The sequence below is a fragment of the Anomaloglossus baeobatrachus genome, chromosome 6 (assembly GCF_048569485.1).
Source record: "Anomaloglossus baeobatrachus isolate aAnoBae1 chromosome 6, aAnoBae1.hap1, whole genome shotgun sequence".
In the NCBI taxonomy this organism is placed as follows: Eukaryota; Metazoa; Chordata; class Amphibia; order Anura; family Aromobatidae; genus Anomaloglossus; species Anomaloglossus baeobatrachus.
In genome coordinates, this window is record NC_134358.1 from 215590522 (window position 1) to 215609741 (window position 19220).

At 46.2% G+C, this 19220-nt stretch overlaps 1 protein-coding gene across 1 annotated transcript in view; it reads left to right on the forward strand.

The window, feature by feature from the left end:
* Nucleotides 1-11935, forward strand: part of LOC142243092 (cytidine monophosphate-N-acetylneuraminic acid hydroxylase-like) — a 186225-nt gene extending 174290 nt beyond the window's left edge. The window contains exons 12-14 of the mRNA XM_075314674.1: nucleotides 1078-1194; nucleotides 6268-6383; nucleotides 8841-11935. Coding sequence (XP_075170789.1) covers nucleotides 1078-1194; nucleotides 6268-6383; nucleotides 8841-8952 — 345 coding nt within the window. The 3' untranslated portion in view covers nucleotides 8953-11935. The remainder of the gene's footprint in view (nucleotides 1-1077; nucleotides 1195-6267; nucleotides 6384-8840) is intronic.
* The last annotated feature ends 7285 nt before the right edge of the window (nucleotides 11936-19220 follow it).

A 19220-nucleotide genomic window follows, 5' to 3' on the forward strand; every position in this document is an offset into this window, starting at 1 on the left:
CGGGTGTTATCGCACTCGACAATTCTAGCAATTGCTAGCGATGTCGCAGCGTGTAAAGTACCCCTAACTTTTTTTCACTATGGGCCTAAACTAACAAGCAGGTAGTTGCTAAAAGAGGCTACCTGCCTGTTCTACCTGGCACAGAAGAGTCTTTGACCACTCCTGTTGGCGATTCACAACAACAGAGCAGTTGTTTCTCTTCAAGGCTGCTGTATGTGTCTGCCAGTGTAATGGTGATTGACAGCCGGCTATTCGCAGTTAGGCAGCAGGAATAGTGCTGTTGATTAGCATGATGTTGATAGTCACCGCGTCGACAGAGCAGAGCGGAAGAGAAGTTGCTGCACCATCAACATGATGTCAGCAGAAGCTGCTGAATCACTGACAGAAGATGTCTGTGACCGCTCTGTCCTGGCATAGATCGATGCCTGGCACAACAGGCAGTTCGGTAGCAACTGCCGGCCTATTAGTTCTTATGCCTATAGTAAAAATAAAAAAAATAGTCCCAGATAATAATTTTAAGGCAGGCAGGATTTCAGTGCTATATACCTGCAGATTTAACCTATAAATACTGTTTCTGGATATGACAGATTCCTTTGAAATAGACTAAATAAAGAGACATTCTGGGTGCAATGCAATCTGCTTACTGCAGACTACTTCATTACATAGTTAAAGAGGTTGTCTACTACTTTAACATTGATGGCCTATGCTTGGGATAGGTCATTGTAGGGGGTCAGGGCTATGCCTACCCCCGCAGAAGTAGCCAGCACATGGGTGGTTGATGTCAAATGTTAAATATATTTGAGCATTGTGTAAGTCGCCACCAGATGGCAGTCTAGCTCAGTGATAGCAGCCCTGGCACCTGGGTTGGCAGTCTAGGGGTTAAGGAAGAGGAGGAGAGGACCTTATAAAAAGGGCAGTGTAGGGGAAGAGGAGTAGGAGAGTCCCCAGGAGGAGAAACAGAGAGAGAAAGCCCAATCCTTAGGATAGGACATCAGTGTTAAAGTAGTGGACAAAATCTTTAATATTTCGAGGTATCAAGATATTTTTTCATTTTATAATATTTTCCTTGTTGTTTAGATGATTGAAACTGATGACGATTTTAATGATCTACCTGGAGGATACACTTACTTGGTAGATTTCTCTAATTTGTCTTTCCCTGCTGAAAGACCAAGTCGTGACCATGCATATGAAGAGGTGAGGTTATAATTTACTATTTTATGTGCACCTCATCAGACAGTTCATAGAAAGGTTTTCTCATGAAGACAAACCCCTGTCCATATTCCATTTAGGCCACATGTATGTCATTGCCATTTAAGCCATATGGACATCATTCCATGCTGATTAAATGCTGAAACTCAAATCTGTTACCTGGTCAGCATAGGGTTAACTAATATAATTACAAAGGCAACAAGAGGTACCCTAACTAAAGACCATTAAAAATTAAAGGGGGCTTTACACCCAACGACATCACTAACGAGATGTCGTTGGGGTCATGGAATTCGTGACGCACATCCGGCCTTGTTAGCGACGCTGTTGCGTGTGAAACGTACGAACGACCGCTAATGATCAAAAATACTCATCTAATCGTTGATCGTTGACACGTCATTCTAATCCCAAATATCGTTGCTGGTGCAGGACGCAGGTTGTTCATCATTCCTGAGGCAGCACACATCGCTACGTGTGAAACACCAGGAACGACGAACAACACCGTACCTGCGTCCTCCGGCAACGAGGTGGGCGTGTCTTTCCTTCGGCTGCTCTCCGCCCCTCCGCTTCTATTGGTCGCCTGCCGTGTGACGTCGCTGTGACACCGCACGAACCGCCCCCTTAGAAAAGAGGCAGTTCGCCAGCCACAGCGACGTCGCTAGGCAGGTAAGTATAGTGTGACGGGGACTAACAATATTGTGCGCCACGGGCAGCGATTTGCCCGTGATGCACAAGCGACGGGGGTGGGTGCTTTCACGAGCGACATCGCTAGCGATGTCGCTGCGTGTAAAGCAGCCTTAACTTTGAACCAAAATTGAAGGCCACTATTTCAGAGCCATTCATTATTATGGATGCAGAAAAAAATTGGACATCTACCAAGGGTCTTTTTCCTCATTCAGAGGTAACTACATAGAAAGAATTTGGCTGGCCATGCTTCCCTAAGCAAAAAGAGTTGGGAAGTCCATATATGACTCCAAACTTTCCCTCCTTATCAGCAGCTGCATGGAGATAGTGCAGCTGCAGGAGGAAGGAGCAGATGTCAAAGATGGCTGAACTGCCCATAGAAATGCCAGAGATAATCTATTTCTTTCTCTGTCTTTCTGACCACTGTATACAAACATTAATGAGTACTGCATATACATGTCAAAAAAAAAAAAATTACCAGGTGTAGGAAAGCTTTAGAGTCTGTTAGGAGTTAGCAAATCCAAATCATCTTCACAGTGCATGTTAGATGGTTGTGTAGCGCCCCACGGGGCAGGTGGTTAACCTACTCGTTGCCGGGCCATTTCGGGTCGGGTCAGGCAATGTCACAGGTGGCCTTGCCCACTTCCGTTGCCTCGAGGCGTATAGTAAATAGTGGGGGAAACGGGGTGCTTGGGAGGGTTTCTAGTGATGCCACCTGTGGTATGTGGCCAGGGAGTAGCATCCGCTGCAGGGTTCCTCGCCAGGGCAGGTGTTATGGCAGCCAGGATGGTGTCACTCCCCACAGGTGGAGCGGGCCCCAGGTGGATGAAGAGGAGAGGTAACGGCTGTTGGAGCCTCAGCGCTGGGTGGCAACGCCGGTAAGGACAAGCCAACACAGTCTCTGCGGGTTCAGGTTGTAGTTTACTCACAACTTCAGCTGCCAACCCGGTCGCACTGGTCACCGCCTTTATGGGCTCCGGTCAATCCCAGGCAAGTAAGGGGCTGACACTGGAATTTTGAGAGAAGGAGAAAAAGTCCTATTTTTAGGGTGTCCCACTCTGCAGTTAGGTACCCTGGCTGAGCTCCCACTCCAAGCCCCGGGCCTAGTAAAGTCCAAGTTTTCCACAGATATCTTGTCAGAACTATGGTCCCGACGGATCTGTTTTTGATGTGAGTGTGTTGCACCTATTTTTACCCCCAGGTAGAACCCGCCCCCAAGGTGGCTGGCTTCAGTGACCAGGGAAGTGCCATTATCGTGATGGCCACCCCCCTATCTACCCTGAACCATACCACCCTGTGTGAAAGCCCCTAGGCTGTATGTAGTGTGGGGATGTGGAAAACCGGTGATTAACCCCCCGATACCTGAGATAGATACCTTAATTGAGGTGCAGTACACTGTGGCGACCAGAACCTCAGGGGCGCCACAGTTGCATATCCCCCGTAATTAAGGCTAGTATGTCATCTCCAGTTACAAGCTAAATCAGCAATAAAAATATATATTGTCATTTTGAAAAGCCTTCTAAATGCTTTTATACTTTTGTGAGTAATAAATAAATTAAAAAAAATATATAAAAAGTTAACACAATTGGCAATTTCTTTGCCTTGCCTCTGCTAAAAATAAAGTATAAAGCAATATTATCCTATGTAAAACAATAATCATATAATTAAGAGAAATGCAAATTAATATGTATTTTACTAACACTTTGTCTTTTCTTTACATTTTCCCCTAATATTGCCACCCCCTCAAAAGAAAAGAAAAAGAAATAACACAAATTAGGCCCTATGTATTTTGAAAAATAAAATAGCAAAATGTATTTAAGCTCATAAAACCACATGCACAGAAATAAAACCCCTAAAATGTGCCTAGTCATCAGGAGGAAAAATTACAGACTTGAACTATTAAAGCTTTTTTGCATAATTGCAAATTTCTTTTTTAGTTGCAGTAGAAAAGAAAACAAATGGTTGGAAAAGTGTAGAGAGCCTTAAAACTAATGTCCATCTAATTTGTTTCTTTAAATAGGTCCAAAATTTCGTAGTGAATAATTTCATTATATGTCTATATGGAGGCCAGAGCTCCATTCGTCTACTAAATATGACGTGCCCACGGGGTATTGGGAACTACTCGTCATCGGACCGGTTTTGGAGGTTTGGGTTTTCACAGTGATCCCGCGGTGTCAACCAAAATGATGTGGAGGGTGATGGTGATGAAGGGAATAGTTGTCTTTCATGACGCCACCTGTGTATGCGGCTATAATGGGAGCCGCCGCTGCGCAGGGTCTCACTCTGCTTGGGCGGATAGTAACGCAGCTCAGATGTTGCAGCTCTCCACAGGCAGATCTAGGCCCCAGGGAGGATGTGGACAGTAGTTGTCCACCCCAGTGTGGGAAGCACGGGGCGTGGGAAGGATCAAACGACACAGCGGTTCAGTGTAAGGTGTTTACTCACTGAGTTGCTCCTGCCGTTGGACTGCCAGACTCCGCTGTGATGGGCTCCAGATGATCCCAGATAGTTTGGGGGTCGGTACCGGAGGGATACTTCGTGAGCCCTTCCTCCCTGCGCTGTGTTGTGTGAGTCCCTGCGACTTGAAGCTACACAGGGACACAAGTCCTTGGGATGGTTATGTTCCCTGTCCCGTCTAGCAGGCAGGGCGAGTCCGTTGATGGGCCGCTCTATGGTCACGGCACCTGGCTCTATATGCTGCTTTGCCCCGGGCGCTGTTGTGGGACAGACGACTTGAAATCCGCTGCCCAGCGGATTCTGCTGGCAGGCCGTGAAGTGCCCACCAGCCTAGGGCTCCGCACCCTGAGATGTGCGCTGGTCCTGAGGGAGCTATTACTCTCCCCTCAGCGACCGTATTCTCCTCCGTCTCACTTAGTTGCCAGTGGTCGAAACCCCAGTATGTGTGTGTGACTCCTACTCCCCTGATCAGTCGCCCCACCCACTCGAGCCCCAGAGTTAGTGGGTGGGAGGCCCCAGACGATATGGTGACCATCCTAAATGACCCTACCCTAAGGCGGGCTTTGCACGTTGCGACATCGGTAACAATGTGTTACCGATGCTGCAGCGATAGTCCCGCCCCCGTCGCACGTGCGATATCTAGTGAAAGCTGCCGTAGCGATTATTATCGCTATGGCAGCTTCACACGCACATACCTGCCGTGTGACGTCCCTCTGGCCGGCGACCCGCCTCCTTCCTTAGGGGGGCGGGTCGTGCGGCGTCACAGCGACGTTACACGGCAGGCGGCCAATTGAAGCGGAGGGGCGGAGATGAGCAGGATGTAAACATCCCGCCCACCTCTGTCCTTCTCATTGCAGCCGGGAGGCAGGTAAGGTGATGTTCCTCGCTCCTGCGGCTTCACACACAGCGATGTGTGCTGCCGCAGGAGCGAGGAACAACATCGTACCTGTCACACCATCAGCATTATGGAAATGTCGGAGGCTGCAGCGATGATACGATAACGACGCTTTTGCGCTCGTTCATCGTATCAAAGGTTTTACACGTTGCGATATCAACTGCGACGCCGGATGTGCGTCACTTTCGATTTGACCCGATCGACATCGCACGTGCAATGTCAAAACGTGCAAAGCCGCCCTAACCCCGTCCCAGTGAGTGGGCAACTGGCTTATAAGTGGCTGTGGATGTGGTGAGCCGGCACCGACCTCCTCCTTACCCGGGATGAGCACCGCACCTCTGGTGAGATGCAGTGCCCTGTGGCGACTGAAGCCTCAGGGATGCCACATATACAGAGATGTGGAAGGAAGAGGGAGAGGGAGTGATCCGGCACGAGTCCTTATGACTAAGGACTAGTTGGTTTTATTGTCAGTCCGAAACGCGCAAAGCCCTCATGAATTGCGCCTTTACCATGCAAGCTATTTTTCGGTCTTCACTATGTTTTTAAAGATGTACAAATAAAGACTCGAATGTTTTAAACTAAGGAGGACTCGTGCCGGATCACTCCCTCTCCCTCTTCCTTCCACATCTCTGCTACCGGTCAGGATAGACCGTGGGATCCCAGGCACCCGCAAGGCTGAGCAGTCCGGGCAGCAGGTGAGCTGAAGACTTTTTTGTTCATTCATGCCACATATACAGTAGCTCTAAATTAGCTGGTTCCTCCAATAGGCAGTAGACATTATTTTACCATCAGTTATTGTAACTGAATCCAGTCAATGCAAAATGTTATTGACAGACCCCAATGGCCTTCACTTTGCCTTTTTAGGTTCTGGTATTTTTTCCCTTGAAGAATAGCGCTACAGACTGTATTATTCTTGGTGTCAAAAAAGCAACTAACACAGACGCCAGATGCCATAGTGAACCAAACTTTAAAATTACAATCCTGTCTGTCCAATGCTAACTATACGCTGCTCTAATTTACACTAGATACGGACTCGAGCTACAGTGATGAGACACACAGTAAAAAATGGCCTTCTATGGGATGATTTGTACATTGGATTTCAAACCCGAATCCAACGTGACCCAGACATCTACCATCATCAGTAAGTTCTCTGCTTCCATAGTGAAAGTCACCATTACACTTGCTGTTAAACTCATTTAACTTCTTGCTATAGCCAGTTTTGTTATTTTTGCTTTAATTTTTTCATCCGCACCCCATCTTCTAAGAGCAACTTCAATTTTTTTTTTTTTTTGTCAACAAAGGAAATGGTTTTGTTTTTTTTTAGTTTTTGTGGGATGAGTTATAGCTTTTAATTAGTGTATAGATTAGTATTATTTCCATGACACCAAATTTGTATAGTTATTTTGTGTTATAATTTAGCTATATGCAGAAAACATTTTGGCCGTTTTTATACACTATGTGCAGAATTATTAGGCAAGTTGTATTTCAGAGGATTTTTTTTTTATTACTGATCAACAACTATGATCTCAATCAACCCAAAAGACTCATAAATATCAAAGCTTAATATTTTTGGAAGTTGGAGTGTTTTTTTTTTTTAGATTTGGCCATCTTAGGAGGATATCTGTTTGTGCAGGTAACTATTACTGTGCAGAATTATTAGGCAACTTAATAAAAACCAAATATATTCCCATCTCACTTATTTATTTTCACCAGGTAAACCAATATAACTGCACAAAATTTAGAAATAAACATTTCTGACATGCAAAAACAAAACCCCCAAAAAATAGTGACCAATATAGCCACCTTTATTTAGGATGACACTCAACATCCTACCATCCATAGATTCTGTCAGTTGCTTGATCTGTTTACGATCAACATTGCATGCAGCAGCCACCACAGCCTCCCAGACACTGTTCCGAGAGGTGTACTGTTTTCCCTCTCTGTAGATCTCACATTTTATGAGGGACCACAGGTTCTCTATTGGGTTCAGATCAGGTGAACAAGGGGGCCATGTCAATATTTTTCATCTTTTAGACCTTTACTGGCCAGCCACGCTGTGGAGTAGTTGGGTGCATGTGATGGAGCAATGTCCTGCATGAAAATCATGTTTTTCTTGAACAATACCGACTTCTTCCTGTACCACTGCTTGAAGAAGTTGTCTTCCAGAAACTGGCAGTAGGTCTGGGAGTTGAGCTTCACTCCATCCTCAACCCGAAAAGATCCCACAAGTTCATCTTTGATGATACCAGCCCATACCAGTACCCCACCTCCACCTTGCTGCCGTCTGAGTCGGAGTGGAGCTCTCTGCCCTTTACTGATCCAGCCTCTGGCCCATCCATCTGGCCCATCAAGAGTCACTCTCATTTCTTCAGTCCATAAAACCTTTGAAAAATCAGTCTTAAGATATTTCTTGGCCCAGTCTTGACATTTTATCTTATGTTTCTTGTTCAAAGGTGGTCGTTTTTCAGCCTTCCTTACCTTGGCCATGTCCCTCAGTATGGCACACAAATGCACACACACGCAGACAGGCACAGGCATATGCGCACCCACATTCACAAACATGAACAGGTACACAGACATGCCCTTATATGTAGACACACAGACATGCACAGACAAAAAATACACAAACATGCACACATATATACACAGTCACACATATATACAATAATTCATATAAACAGATATATAAATATACAGAAGCATAGACATACACAAATATATGTGGTATTTTTACCTTCCCCCGGCTTGTCACTTGTCTGGCCCGCCTACTCCATTGAAACTCCTCTTCGGCACTAGTGGCATTGCAGAGCACGGTGCATGACGTGACAGTTAGCAGACATGGCTGTGGCTGTGTCTGCTTACTGTAACGCATCTGGGCTGGCATATCCAGAATTAAAAGTGCAGTGCTAGCCTGGCTAATTTAGAAACAGGTGGCTCTGCACAGCCGCTAGTGGAGCGGACCAGGGACAAATGCCCCTCTAACCCCCTTCCCAGCCAGCCCCTGGATATGCCATAATTTCTTAAAATATAAATACCCTTTAAAGCTCAAGTGCTTCTTCCAAAGTTCTGAAGTAGAACTGAATTTTAAAGGGGCTGTCCAGTGTAATTCTACAATCTGCAGTCATTATATGTGACTGCTAACTTGAGAATCCTCACATTGCATGCACTGTGCGCTGTGAGGATTCTCCAGTGTTAGTGCCGGGAATGACAGTTACTTGGTATATACAGTAAACAATATGCACACTCATAGCCAGAATCAGACTAGATGGGTGCAGCCTCGCTCATTGCAAGTGTATTGAGTGAGGCTGCGCCCCTCTAGTTGGTTTATGGCCGGGAGTGTGCATATCACATACTCGCTGCCACTCGACCGCCATTACCGGCTTTGACGGCTTTCACAGAGCACAATGCATGCTATGTGATGCTTCAGAAGTCTGCAATCACATAGAATGACTGCAGACTAATGGATTTTGATCAGACAACCCCTTTAAAGAGCAAGAGTAGGCGATGAAACATGATTGCAGAAAAGTTTTGTGTTCAATCCATGTTGTTCTGACAATATACCGAAGTAATCATTCCTTGTTTGGTTTTTGCTTTATAGGTTTTGGAACCATTTTCAGATCAAATTACCTGTGTCACCTCCAGACTGGGAGGCATTTTTGATTAAAGAGCGGCAAAATGGGAACAATGCACAAAGTTGCAACATGATGTGAACCAGGGGATGAAGAATGGCTTATATGTTATAAAACTTACATGGTTAAAGAAGAAGAGATCCATTTTATGTAACTTCAGAGGAATGTTGGATTTTATTACAGGAATAAATAATAATCAATTAATTAATGAATTAATTATAAAAAAAATCATATAATTGAAATGTAGAAGAAGCAAATTGTACATGCAATATGTTCGTAATAATGGTTGGTGCAACTAACTATACGCATAGACATTGCTGATACATATCAAGTAACCTTATATTAGTACCTTGAAAAACAACGCAATTAGCAGCAGAGTAATCTTTTCTGAACATACTGCATGCACAGTCTGTACTTCTACCTTTCAGGATGCTGAAAAACTGTTATTCCAAATCTACCTAAGTGCTTATATCTATGTACTGTATGTCATAAGTTATGTTGTAAAATGTATTTAATGTAAATGCTAGAGAACAAATAGATTTCACTTGCAAATATTTATATTTTGAAAGAAAAAACACAGACACATACAGCCCTGGCAAAAATTAAGAGACCGCTACAAAATTTTAAGTTTTTCCGATTTTTCTCTTTATATTTTTGAGTATAATGTGACTTGGTCTTTTATTCTATAAACTACTGATAACATGTCTCAAAATTTCCAAGCAATACATTTTGTATTTTTGTCTGATAATGAGAAATGGTCAAAATAACAATAAAATGCATTGCTTTCAGACCTCAAATATTGCAAAGAAAACAAGTTCATAATCATTTAGAAACAACAATACAAATGTTTTACCTCAGGAAGAGTTCAAAAATCAATATTTTGTGGAATAACTATGAATTTTAATCACAGCTTTCATATGTCTTGGCATGATTTCCACCAGTCTTTCACACTGCTTTTGGGTGACCTTATACCACTCCTGGAGCAAAAATTTAAGCAGTTCTTCTTTTGATGGCTTGTGACTATTCATCTTTCTCTTGATTACATTCCAGAGGTTTTCAATGGGGTTCGGGTCTGGAGATTGGACTGGCCATGACAGGGTTTTGATGTGGTAGTCCTTCATCCTACATTGATTCATTCAATCCTTCATTGATTGACCTAGCTGTGTGGCATGGTGCACAGTCGCTGAAAAAATTAGTCCTCTGAGATGGGGAACATTGCCTGAGCAGAAGGAAACAACTGCTTTTCCAGGATAACCTTGTATGCGGCTTGATTCATACGTGCTTTGCAAAGATTAATCTGCCCAATTCCAGCCTTGCTAAAGCATTCCCAGATCATTACTGATCCTCCTCCAAATTTCACAGTGGGGGCAAGACACTGTGGCTTGTACGCCTCTCCAGGTCTCTGTCTAACCATTAGACAACCAGCTGTTGGACAAAGCTGAAAATTAGACTCATCAGAGAAGATTACCTTACTCCTGTCCTCTATGGTTCAATCTTTATGGTCTTTGGCAAACTTCAGCCTGGCTCTGCTATGCTTTTCATGGATGAAAGGTTTTTTTCTAGATTTACATGACTTGAGCCCTGCCTTTAGGAGCCTGTTACAAACTGCTCCTTTTGTGCACTTCACCCCAGCTGCCATTTACCATTCCTTTATAGGTCACTTGATGTCATCCTGCAGTTACTGAGTGACATTCGAAAAAAATGACAGTCATCATGGTTAGTGGAGAGTCGCTTTTGCCTTCTGCCGGTCTGTAGCTTTGTTGTCCACAATGTCTGCTGCTTGACCTTGTTGTAATGGACTGCTGTCTTGGATGGAGGCAACATGATGCTCACTGTATCCCTCTGCTAGTAAAGCCAGAATTGAGCCCTTCTTTTCCTCACTCAAGACTTTTCTTTTCAACTCCTTTGGCATGGTTAAAAGGTATTTTTTCATTCCTATTACTTTTGGCATATTACTAGCACTTGTTTTGCCATCCAGCTTGTCCTATTGCAAGAGAATTGTGAAGACCACAGCAGTGTTTTTTATACTTTCCCTCGTTAAATAAGATTTGGTTCAGATGATCACCTAATAAAAGGACATTAAGTAGAATGAGGTGTATTCTGGTTGGAATTCAACTGACACTGGAATGGAATGGCTGTCAGAGATATAGATAAGCTAATTTTTATAAAACTGTGCAGTGGTCTCTTAATTTTTGCCAGAGCTGTATATTAGAGGCAGTTTATTAAAAGTTTATACTGTATTTAAAGATTTTTCTGTGTTTTGTGAGCAGCAAAGGGAGAGGATACCAAAAAGCATTGTTCGGGTTACATTGACATTGTGCTACAGAAGCAAACTAAACCATCGCAGGAAGGTGAAGCAAAGACTGGTTCTGTGCTTCCCCTAAAGCCAAGTTTACATGACAGAATAAAAAATTGTCAAGTTAGATCATTTTTTTCACTTACCATCTGTGTGCAATCTGTTTGTTTTTTTGACAATAGCATCTATTAATAATGTACATGACCATTTATGTTTTTCTAAGTTAAAGTATTGGAATGTATTTGTAAAGAATAGGTTCTATATGTATGGCATCCGATTTTTGGGGGGCACACCAGTAGACTTGAATGGGGGAGTGGTTTATGGAAGAAACTAGTACATTCTTCAATTTTTTGCAAAAGCATACTTCGGTCAGTGAAAAGAATTGCTCATGTGCCCCATTGAATAAAATTGGTTCGAGTGCAGTCCATGTTATCACACAGGGTCACGCGGACTGAAGTACAATCGTGTAAATGAGCCGCACTCAGGAAACTATTAAAGGGGTTGGCTACTACTTTTACATTGGTGGGCTATCCTTGGTTGTCATTGGTGGTCATCAGTGTCTGATCGGACAGAGTCTGACACCCCGCACCCCCGCCAATCAGCTGTTTTCGGTCCTAGCAACAGAAAAGGCAGCCAGAAATGCTCAGTTCCGGCGCTGCTCTGTCTTCTGATAGTGTCCGTGGTCGGGTACTGCACATCTGCCTCCTATTCTAATCAATGGCAGGCAGATGTGCAGTACCCGGCCTTGGCCTCTGTCAGAAGATGGAGCAACGCCAAAACTGAGCATTGCCGGCTGCCGCCGCCGGGACCACAAGCAGCAGGGGTTTTGGGTGTCGGACCCCGGCCTATCAGTCATTGGTGACCTATCCAAAGGATAGTCCACCAATGTAAAAGTAGTGGCCAACTCATTTAACACCACTGAGTATTTTATGCATTCTGCTTTCCATAGCAGAAAAAAATAGCTGCCAATACTACTGAAATTTTGGAAGTTGTGACTGCCATCACTTTTGAACGGCAAATCAACTTGGCATTGCAGTAATACATCTGTGCCCCTGTATCTCTGTGTAATTACTACTGTGTTTCCCCAAAAATAAGACCTACCCTTAAAATAAGCCCTAGCAGGAATTTTTGTGCTTTTTGGAATATGCTTGAAATGTAAGACCTACTCCAGGAAATAAGCCCTAGTTGCTGTTCAATAAGGAAGCGTCCAAGAAGCTAACAAAGTTAAATAATACAGCATGACACTTCATTAAAGAAAGAAGACCCCCAAAATAGAGAAGATACCAACAAAAGAGAGAAAGCAGCCCCAAAAGTAAACAGACAGCCCCTCTAACAAATTGCACTCACGAGACACGAAACAACTACAATGGTGACGGCCGAGGGTGGATAGGCTCTCCCACAGATATCTGCATCACTGTCAGGTCCCTAGCTATTCTGCTCATGTGACACCCCTGGACTAGTCAGGGCATCACAGGGTTCTGCACTTGCTGCTCTTTAGTGCAGGACTCAACCCCCCAAGGTTATAGGTTCCCAACCTATGGTACTGCCTCCATCCGCGTCAAAATCCCAACCACACCTCATACCACATCCTGTCAGACACACCAGTGGGCTGCTGAGCTGGAATAGGGCCGTCCACCTAGAGGTCAGGTAGACTGGTGGGAGGGAAAGAAGGAGAAGTAGAGAGTTGAGTGTTAGGTCTCGAGAAGTGAGAATCTGGGAGTGTGTGGTTCCCTGGGTGTTAGAGGATGGGTCGCAGACAGTGGTCTGGGCCTGGAGGAGTCGGAGACCCGGTCACAGGGTATTGAGGCTGGGTGCCTAGACTTAGTCTTGGAGGATGGTCAGCAGCTCGAGTCTAATAACCGGTCTGGGACCAAAAGCACGACGGGGTACAGGACCCTAGGTCGGGGAGTAGCTTCAGGCAACCCGGCAATTAACCTGCGGAGGATAGTGACTTTATGGACTGTCCCCAAGAAGCTCAGAGATCAGGGGCACTAGCGCAACAAGGGGGATAGGGTTTTCCAACCCACGCAGCCCACAGAAATCCCAAGCGTGAGACCTTCAGATCACAGCTCCACTACCAACAAGTAAGGAGCGGGGCCCGGACAGCTTTATGCCAACGGGCCACCAGAACACTTCTAATTTGTGCACAGAGGCAGGCTCCAGACCATCCGGCAGCACTATAGGAGGGCAGCGGCACCCAGAGACTTGGTTTACCATGTTGTCAGAGTCTGCTTTGCGTTCGCATCATCACCAATACTGCCTGAGTGAGTACACGGTCCTCCCCTGCTTCCAACCAGAGCTGCACTCCCCTACAACCAGCATCCCACCATCCAGAGTCCCGGGGTCTCCCCTACCCGTGGAAGGAACGTCATCTGGCTGCCCCATTCCATCTCCCCAGGTGCTCCCATCGGCAGCGGTGGTACTCCCCTTACCGCGAACCACAGGTGGCATCACAAACTCTTATCGCCTGTAAATAGTCCCATTTACATTTGAGTGGCCGCAAGCCCTCGGGTCCGGAGACCCTTGAGCCACAGCGACCCCCAGATCTGAGTGGTTTGACCACTGCAGGGGCGGCACACTCACACTCATACATCAGATTCCAGTATAACTTCACTCTCACGCACACATTGGGTCCCGTTATCACTCCACGCTCTCTCACACACACATACACATACACACACACACACACAAATACACACACACCCGATCGCGGTATCCTTCTGCTCTCGCACACACACACACACAAACACATACACACTCACATCGGGTTGGAAGATCACTCTACTCTCACTAACTCTAAACGAGTGATACTGCTTCTGGCCAGCTGGGGGATTCGACAGCGACGCAGACATATATGTGAGTAGTACATTCACTTATCATCTCTACATGTCTGGGGGCTGGTAAGGGTTGTTCTCCTGGGGGGTGTCTGCCTTCATTGGGGGTAAACTTAGCAGTATATAGGGAATAGCCATGTTTCCCCACAAATAAGACCTACCCCGAAAATAAGCGATAGTGCATTTTGCAGAGCAAAAAATAATATAAGTTCCTGTCTTATATTAACACAGCATCTGGTTATATTACGGCAAACCTATGAAGTCAACTTATTTAGAAATATAAAAAAAAACTCAATGACAAACCCAATGTCACCAGAAATAGGTACAGATGAGAATATTCCTTGATGTTGTTCACAGGCTTCCGAGTCCACAAAGTTGTACTTGTAATACCCATAATCCTAATGTAATATTAAGCATATACTGTACTAACGTATATAACAGTTTCGCCATGATACTTATAACACCAAGGAGGCCACTGGTGGGGACCCCCTAGGGCAGGAGCCTACTCCAGGGAACATACATAATAAGAGGACAAAGGAGATCAGGCAACAATGTGCATGTAAAAAATTTAATTTTATTAGATAAAATCGCATAAAGTCAACTGGTACAAAAAACACATGATAAGGATAAGTCAAGCCTAAATGTGGGAATATAGAAAAAGTGGTAAGAAGTGTGGGCAAACCAATGCCGCACAACCTGCCCGTGTACAATACAGGGGTAAATGTGTATAAGGCCGTCACATTCCAAAGTTATGTAGCATGGTGATTCAGTGACAAGGTGACAACCCCATGGAGAAAAAACAAACATGCAGCAACGTGCTATATGTCAATATCATAAGTTTGAAAGACAAATGTCAGGATGTACTTTCTCCATACAGGCACACCATAACAGTGATAGCACCATGCCGCAGGGACACCCAGGCTAGGATAAAGAAAGAAAACCGTATCCCAGCATAAATATGCACAGTGGGTTCATCCCAGCATGGGTGGCCCAGCATGCAGGAAGGCAGGGCAAGTAGACAATACCTGAGTAGTGTGGCAGGGCAGGTTGTAGAGGCAGGGAGCTACTTTGGAATGTGACGGCCTTATACACATTTACCCCTGTATTGTACACGGGCAGGTTGTGCGGCATTGGTTTGCCCATACTTCTTACCACTTTTTCTATATTCCCACATTTAGGCTTGACTTGTCCTTATCATGTGTTTTTTGTACCAGTTGACTTTATGCGATTTTATCTAATAAAATTAAATTTATTACATGCACATTGTTGCCTGATCTCCTTTGTCCTCTTATTATGACTGTACTAACGTATGTTGAAAAAATTGGTCTCCTGCTTTATTCCAGACACAGCATAATGTTTGTCCATGATGTGTGTCTGAGGATGTAATACAGCCATATGTATTTAACCTCTGAAGCCAGACAAAGCCTTTCGATAGATGTAACTCTGTTTCTAGTGAAAAAAGCATTTTTTTATTCAAGACAGCTTTTTCAACTTTTGAATCATCAATCATTGTATACACTACACAAAAATATGGGATTGTTACTGTCTTTTGGAAAATTATATATAAGAGCCTTTACTTTTCTTAATAAAGAAACTATATAATAAATAATTCTTTGGTTTGCCACATTAAAGTATTTAAGAGCACACCGCCATGGTATTCTGTATGAGGAAAGGCAGCTGATAATGAATAAAAGATATTGTCTATTTTTCTTGCCCATCTAATATTTTAGTGGTATTCGTGGGACGCACCATTAGGAACAACATCTATCTTGAGAACAGGAAACTGATGTGGGTCATCAGCGCAGAGGTGATTTAAATTTCCATTCATTTGTATGGGACTACCAACCATCTCTACACTGAAGCGGGCTTTACACGAGACGATAGATTGTGCGATATGTCGTTGGGGTCACGGTTTTCGTGACGCACATCCGGCATAGCGCACGACGTGGTTTCGTGTGACACCTCCTAGCGACGCAGTATCGCTCACAAATCGTGAGTCGTGTACTCGTCGCTAGGTTTCATATAATTGTTTCATTAAAATGGCGGCGGTTGTTCATCGTTTCCGTGGCATTAAACGTTGCTCCGTGTGACACCACGGGAACGATGAACAGCAGCTTTACCTTCCTCCCGCGGCACCCAACGGCTTAATGGAAGGAAGGAGGTGGGCGGGATGTTTACATCCCGCTCATCTCCGCCCCTCCGCTTCTATTGGCCGCCTGCCGTGTGACGTCGCTGTGACGCCGAACGTCCTGCCCACTCCAGTAAGTGGACGTTCGTTGCCCACAGCGAGGTCGTCCGGAAGGTAAGTACGTGTGACGGGGATTCAACGAGTTTGTGCACCATGGGCAACTAATTGCCTGTGACGCAAAAACGACAGGGGCGGGTACGATCGATTGTGCTATCGCACAATCTATCGTCTCGTGTAAAGCAGGCTTGACAGCTGTATGATTTGGGGCACTTTTCTTTAGGTCTCACTCACACAAGTGTATAATAAGGACAAGTACTATCCCATGTTTATCGGCTAGCATTTGTAGCAACCAGTGTTATACTATGGGCAGTGCAGATCTGTGATGTTTTATCGGATAGCACCCACACCAGTGTTAAGCGGGCTTTACACACTGCAATATCGGTCCCGATATCGCTAGTGTGGGTACCCGCCCCCATCTGTTGCGCGCCTCGGGCAAATCGCTGCCCGTGCCGCACAACATCGCCCAGACCCGTCACACATACTTATCTGCCCGGCGACGTCGCTGTGACTGGCGAACCGCCTCCTTTCTAAGGGGGTGGTCCGTGCGGCGTCACAGCGATGTCACTGAGCGGCCGCCCAATAGCAGCGGAGGGGCGGAGCTGAGCGGGACGTAACATCCCGCCCACCTCCTTTCCTCCGCATAACGGCCGGGAGGCAGGTAAGGAGAGGTTCCTCGTTCCTGCGGTGTCACACGGAGCGATGTGTGCTGCCGCAGGAACGAGGAACAACCTCGTTACTGCTGCAGTAACGATTTTTGAGAATGGACCACCATGTCACCGATGAGCGATTTTGCACGTTTTTGCAACGATGCAAAATCGCTCATCGGTGTCACACGCAACGGCATCGCTAATGCGGCCGGATGTGCGTCACCAATTACATGACCCCAACGAGTTCGCATTAGCGATGTCGTAGCGTGTAAAGCCCCCTTTATACTATGGGGCAGTGCAGATCTGTGATTTTTTATTGGATAGTACACAGACCAATGTTATACTATGGGGCAGAGCAGATCTGTGATGTTTTATCGGATAGCACTCCGACCAGTGTTATACTATGGGGCAGAGCAGATCTGTGATGTTTTATCGGATAGCAATCAGACCAGTATTATGCTATGTTGCAGTGTAGATCTGCAATGTTTTATCAGTTAGCACCCGGACCAGTGTTATGCTATGGGGCAGTGCAGATATGCAATGTTTTATTGGATAGCACCCGGACCAGTGTTATATTATGGGGCAGTGCAGATCTGCAATGTTCTATCTGATAGCACTCAGACCAGTGTTATACTATGGGGCAGTGCAGATCTGCAATGTTCTATCTGATAGCACTCAGACCAGTGTTATACTATGGGGCAGTGCAGTTATGCAATTTTTTTCTCATGCCAGTTCAGCATAAGAAAATAATTGCAAAAATCCAAAATTTGGATCAAGCGCACCCGTTCAAGTCTGTGGGGGGTGGTGAAACACTGGACTGCACTCTGATGACTACTGAGTGTAGTGCAATATGCGTAGAGACAGGCAGCGGAGAAGATGGAGAGATTAATCACTCCTCACCTGTCCCCCAGTTCTTGCATGCTAGAGAATTGTATCACAGTAAAATGACACTCGGTCATGCTCGTGTGGCGCCCTGGACAAGCCAGGTCGTCACAGAACTACACCAACACACCCCACACCCCCGTTAGGCACACCGAAGCCAAAGACAAAATCCTTGTTGCCTTCCTCCAGGGGCTGATGTCCACACCATGGGGTGGGCCAGGCGGTTGGTCCCGCCCATCGAGGAGTTCACAGTCCTGGAGGCGGGAAAAGTAGTGAGATGAGTTTTGGAGAGTGAAGTGGTAGGAGAGGAGACTGACCGTGTCCGGGTGTGTGGCCCGGGCACTCAGCAAGGTTGGCAGACGGTGGTGACCGTCTGCAGGAGAGGCTAATTGGAGCAAACCGTATGGACCGTGGACGGGCGGTGGCCCGGCGATACCGGATCGGAGAGTAAAGAGAAGCCAGCACCATCCGGCAGCGCTTACGGACCCCGACCAGGCTAGGAGTCGCCGTGAAATCGGTCAAATCCGTTAGCAAGGGGAACCTCCTGGGTTTCCCAGCAGCAAAGACCCGATTGAAGGCAACAGCTCACACCGTAGAGGGAAACACAATCACCGCCAAGGCTACAGTTCCCAGGGCCAGAGCCTGCGGGCAAAAGGGGCTCCTTCAGCCTCCATCCAAGCTGGGGAGCGGGTTACCGGTGGGAAGCCATTGGAACCGTAAACACAACACAGGTGCAGGGAAAGGCAGTCACCATCAACCTACCGGGAGGAGAACAACCGCAGCCGTCTGTGGGACCCGTCCATCCAGCCGTTTGTTTTACCGGAGACTTTGCATTCGTCATTGGCTGAGTGAGTACCACCGTGCCGTGCGGCACAGCGCTGCCCCCACAACCCTGCACACCACCAGGCCCCGTAACCCGCCTGCCATCACTAAACCCCTCACCGGGCCCCGGGACAACCAAACCCCCTACCCACGGAGGGGAGAACCAACATCCAAGCTGCTCCCTGTCATCGCTCCCGGGATCCCCGTCTAGAGCAGCGGTGGTGTCACCAAACTCACCACAACCGTGGGTGGCGTCACGGACAATATCCCTAAACCCAAACCACCCCTTTTCACTCACGGGCGAGGAACGCCGCTCGAGTCCCCGGGATCCGACCCACCGCTCGAGCCACCACCGAGCAGCAGCAGTAGCCGGACCCGAGCAGTGGGTGAGCGCAGCGTCCCCTCCTCCGCCCGTGACAACTTGGCGTCACGAACAGGATCTTACCGCTCTGCCGTCTGGTAGAGGTGCGCCTTGTGACCGCCGGAGGTGTCTGGCCGAAAATTTGGAGAAGCCGCCATTTTGGGCGCGAAAAATCCCCGCTCGAGCGTCTTCCCGAGTAGTGGAGGCACGAAAGTCAAAACCCCGCCCATGTAGAGGAAGAGCCGGGAAAAGACTAAGG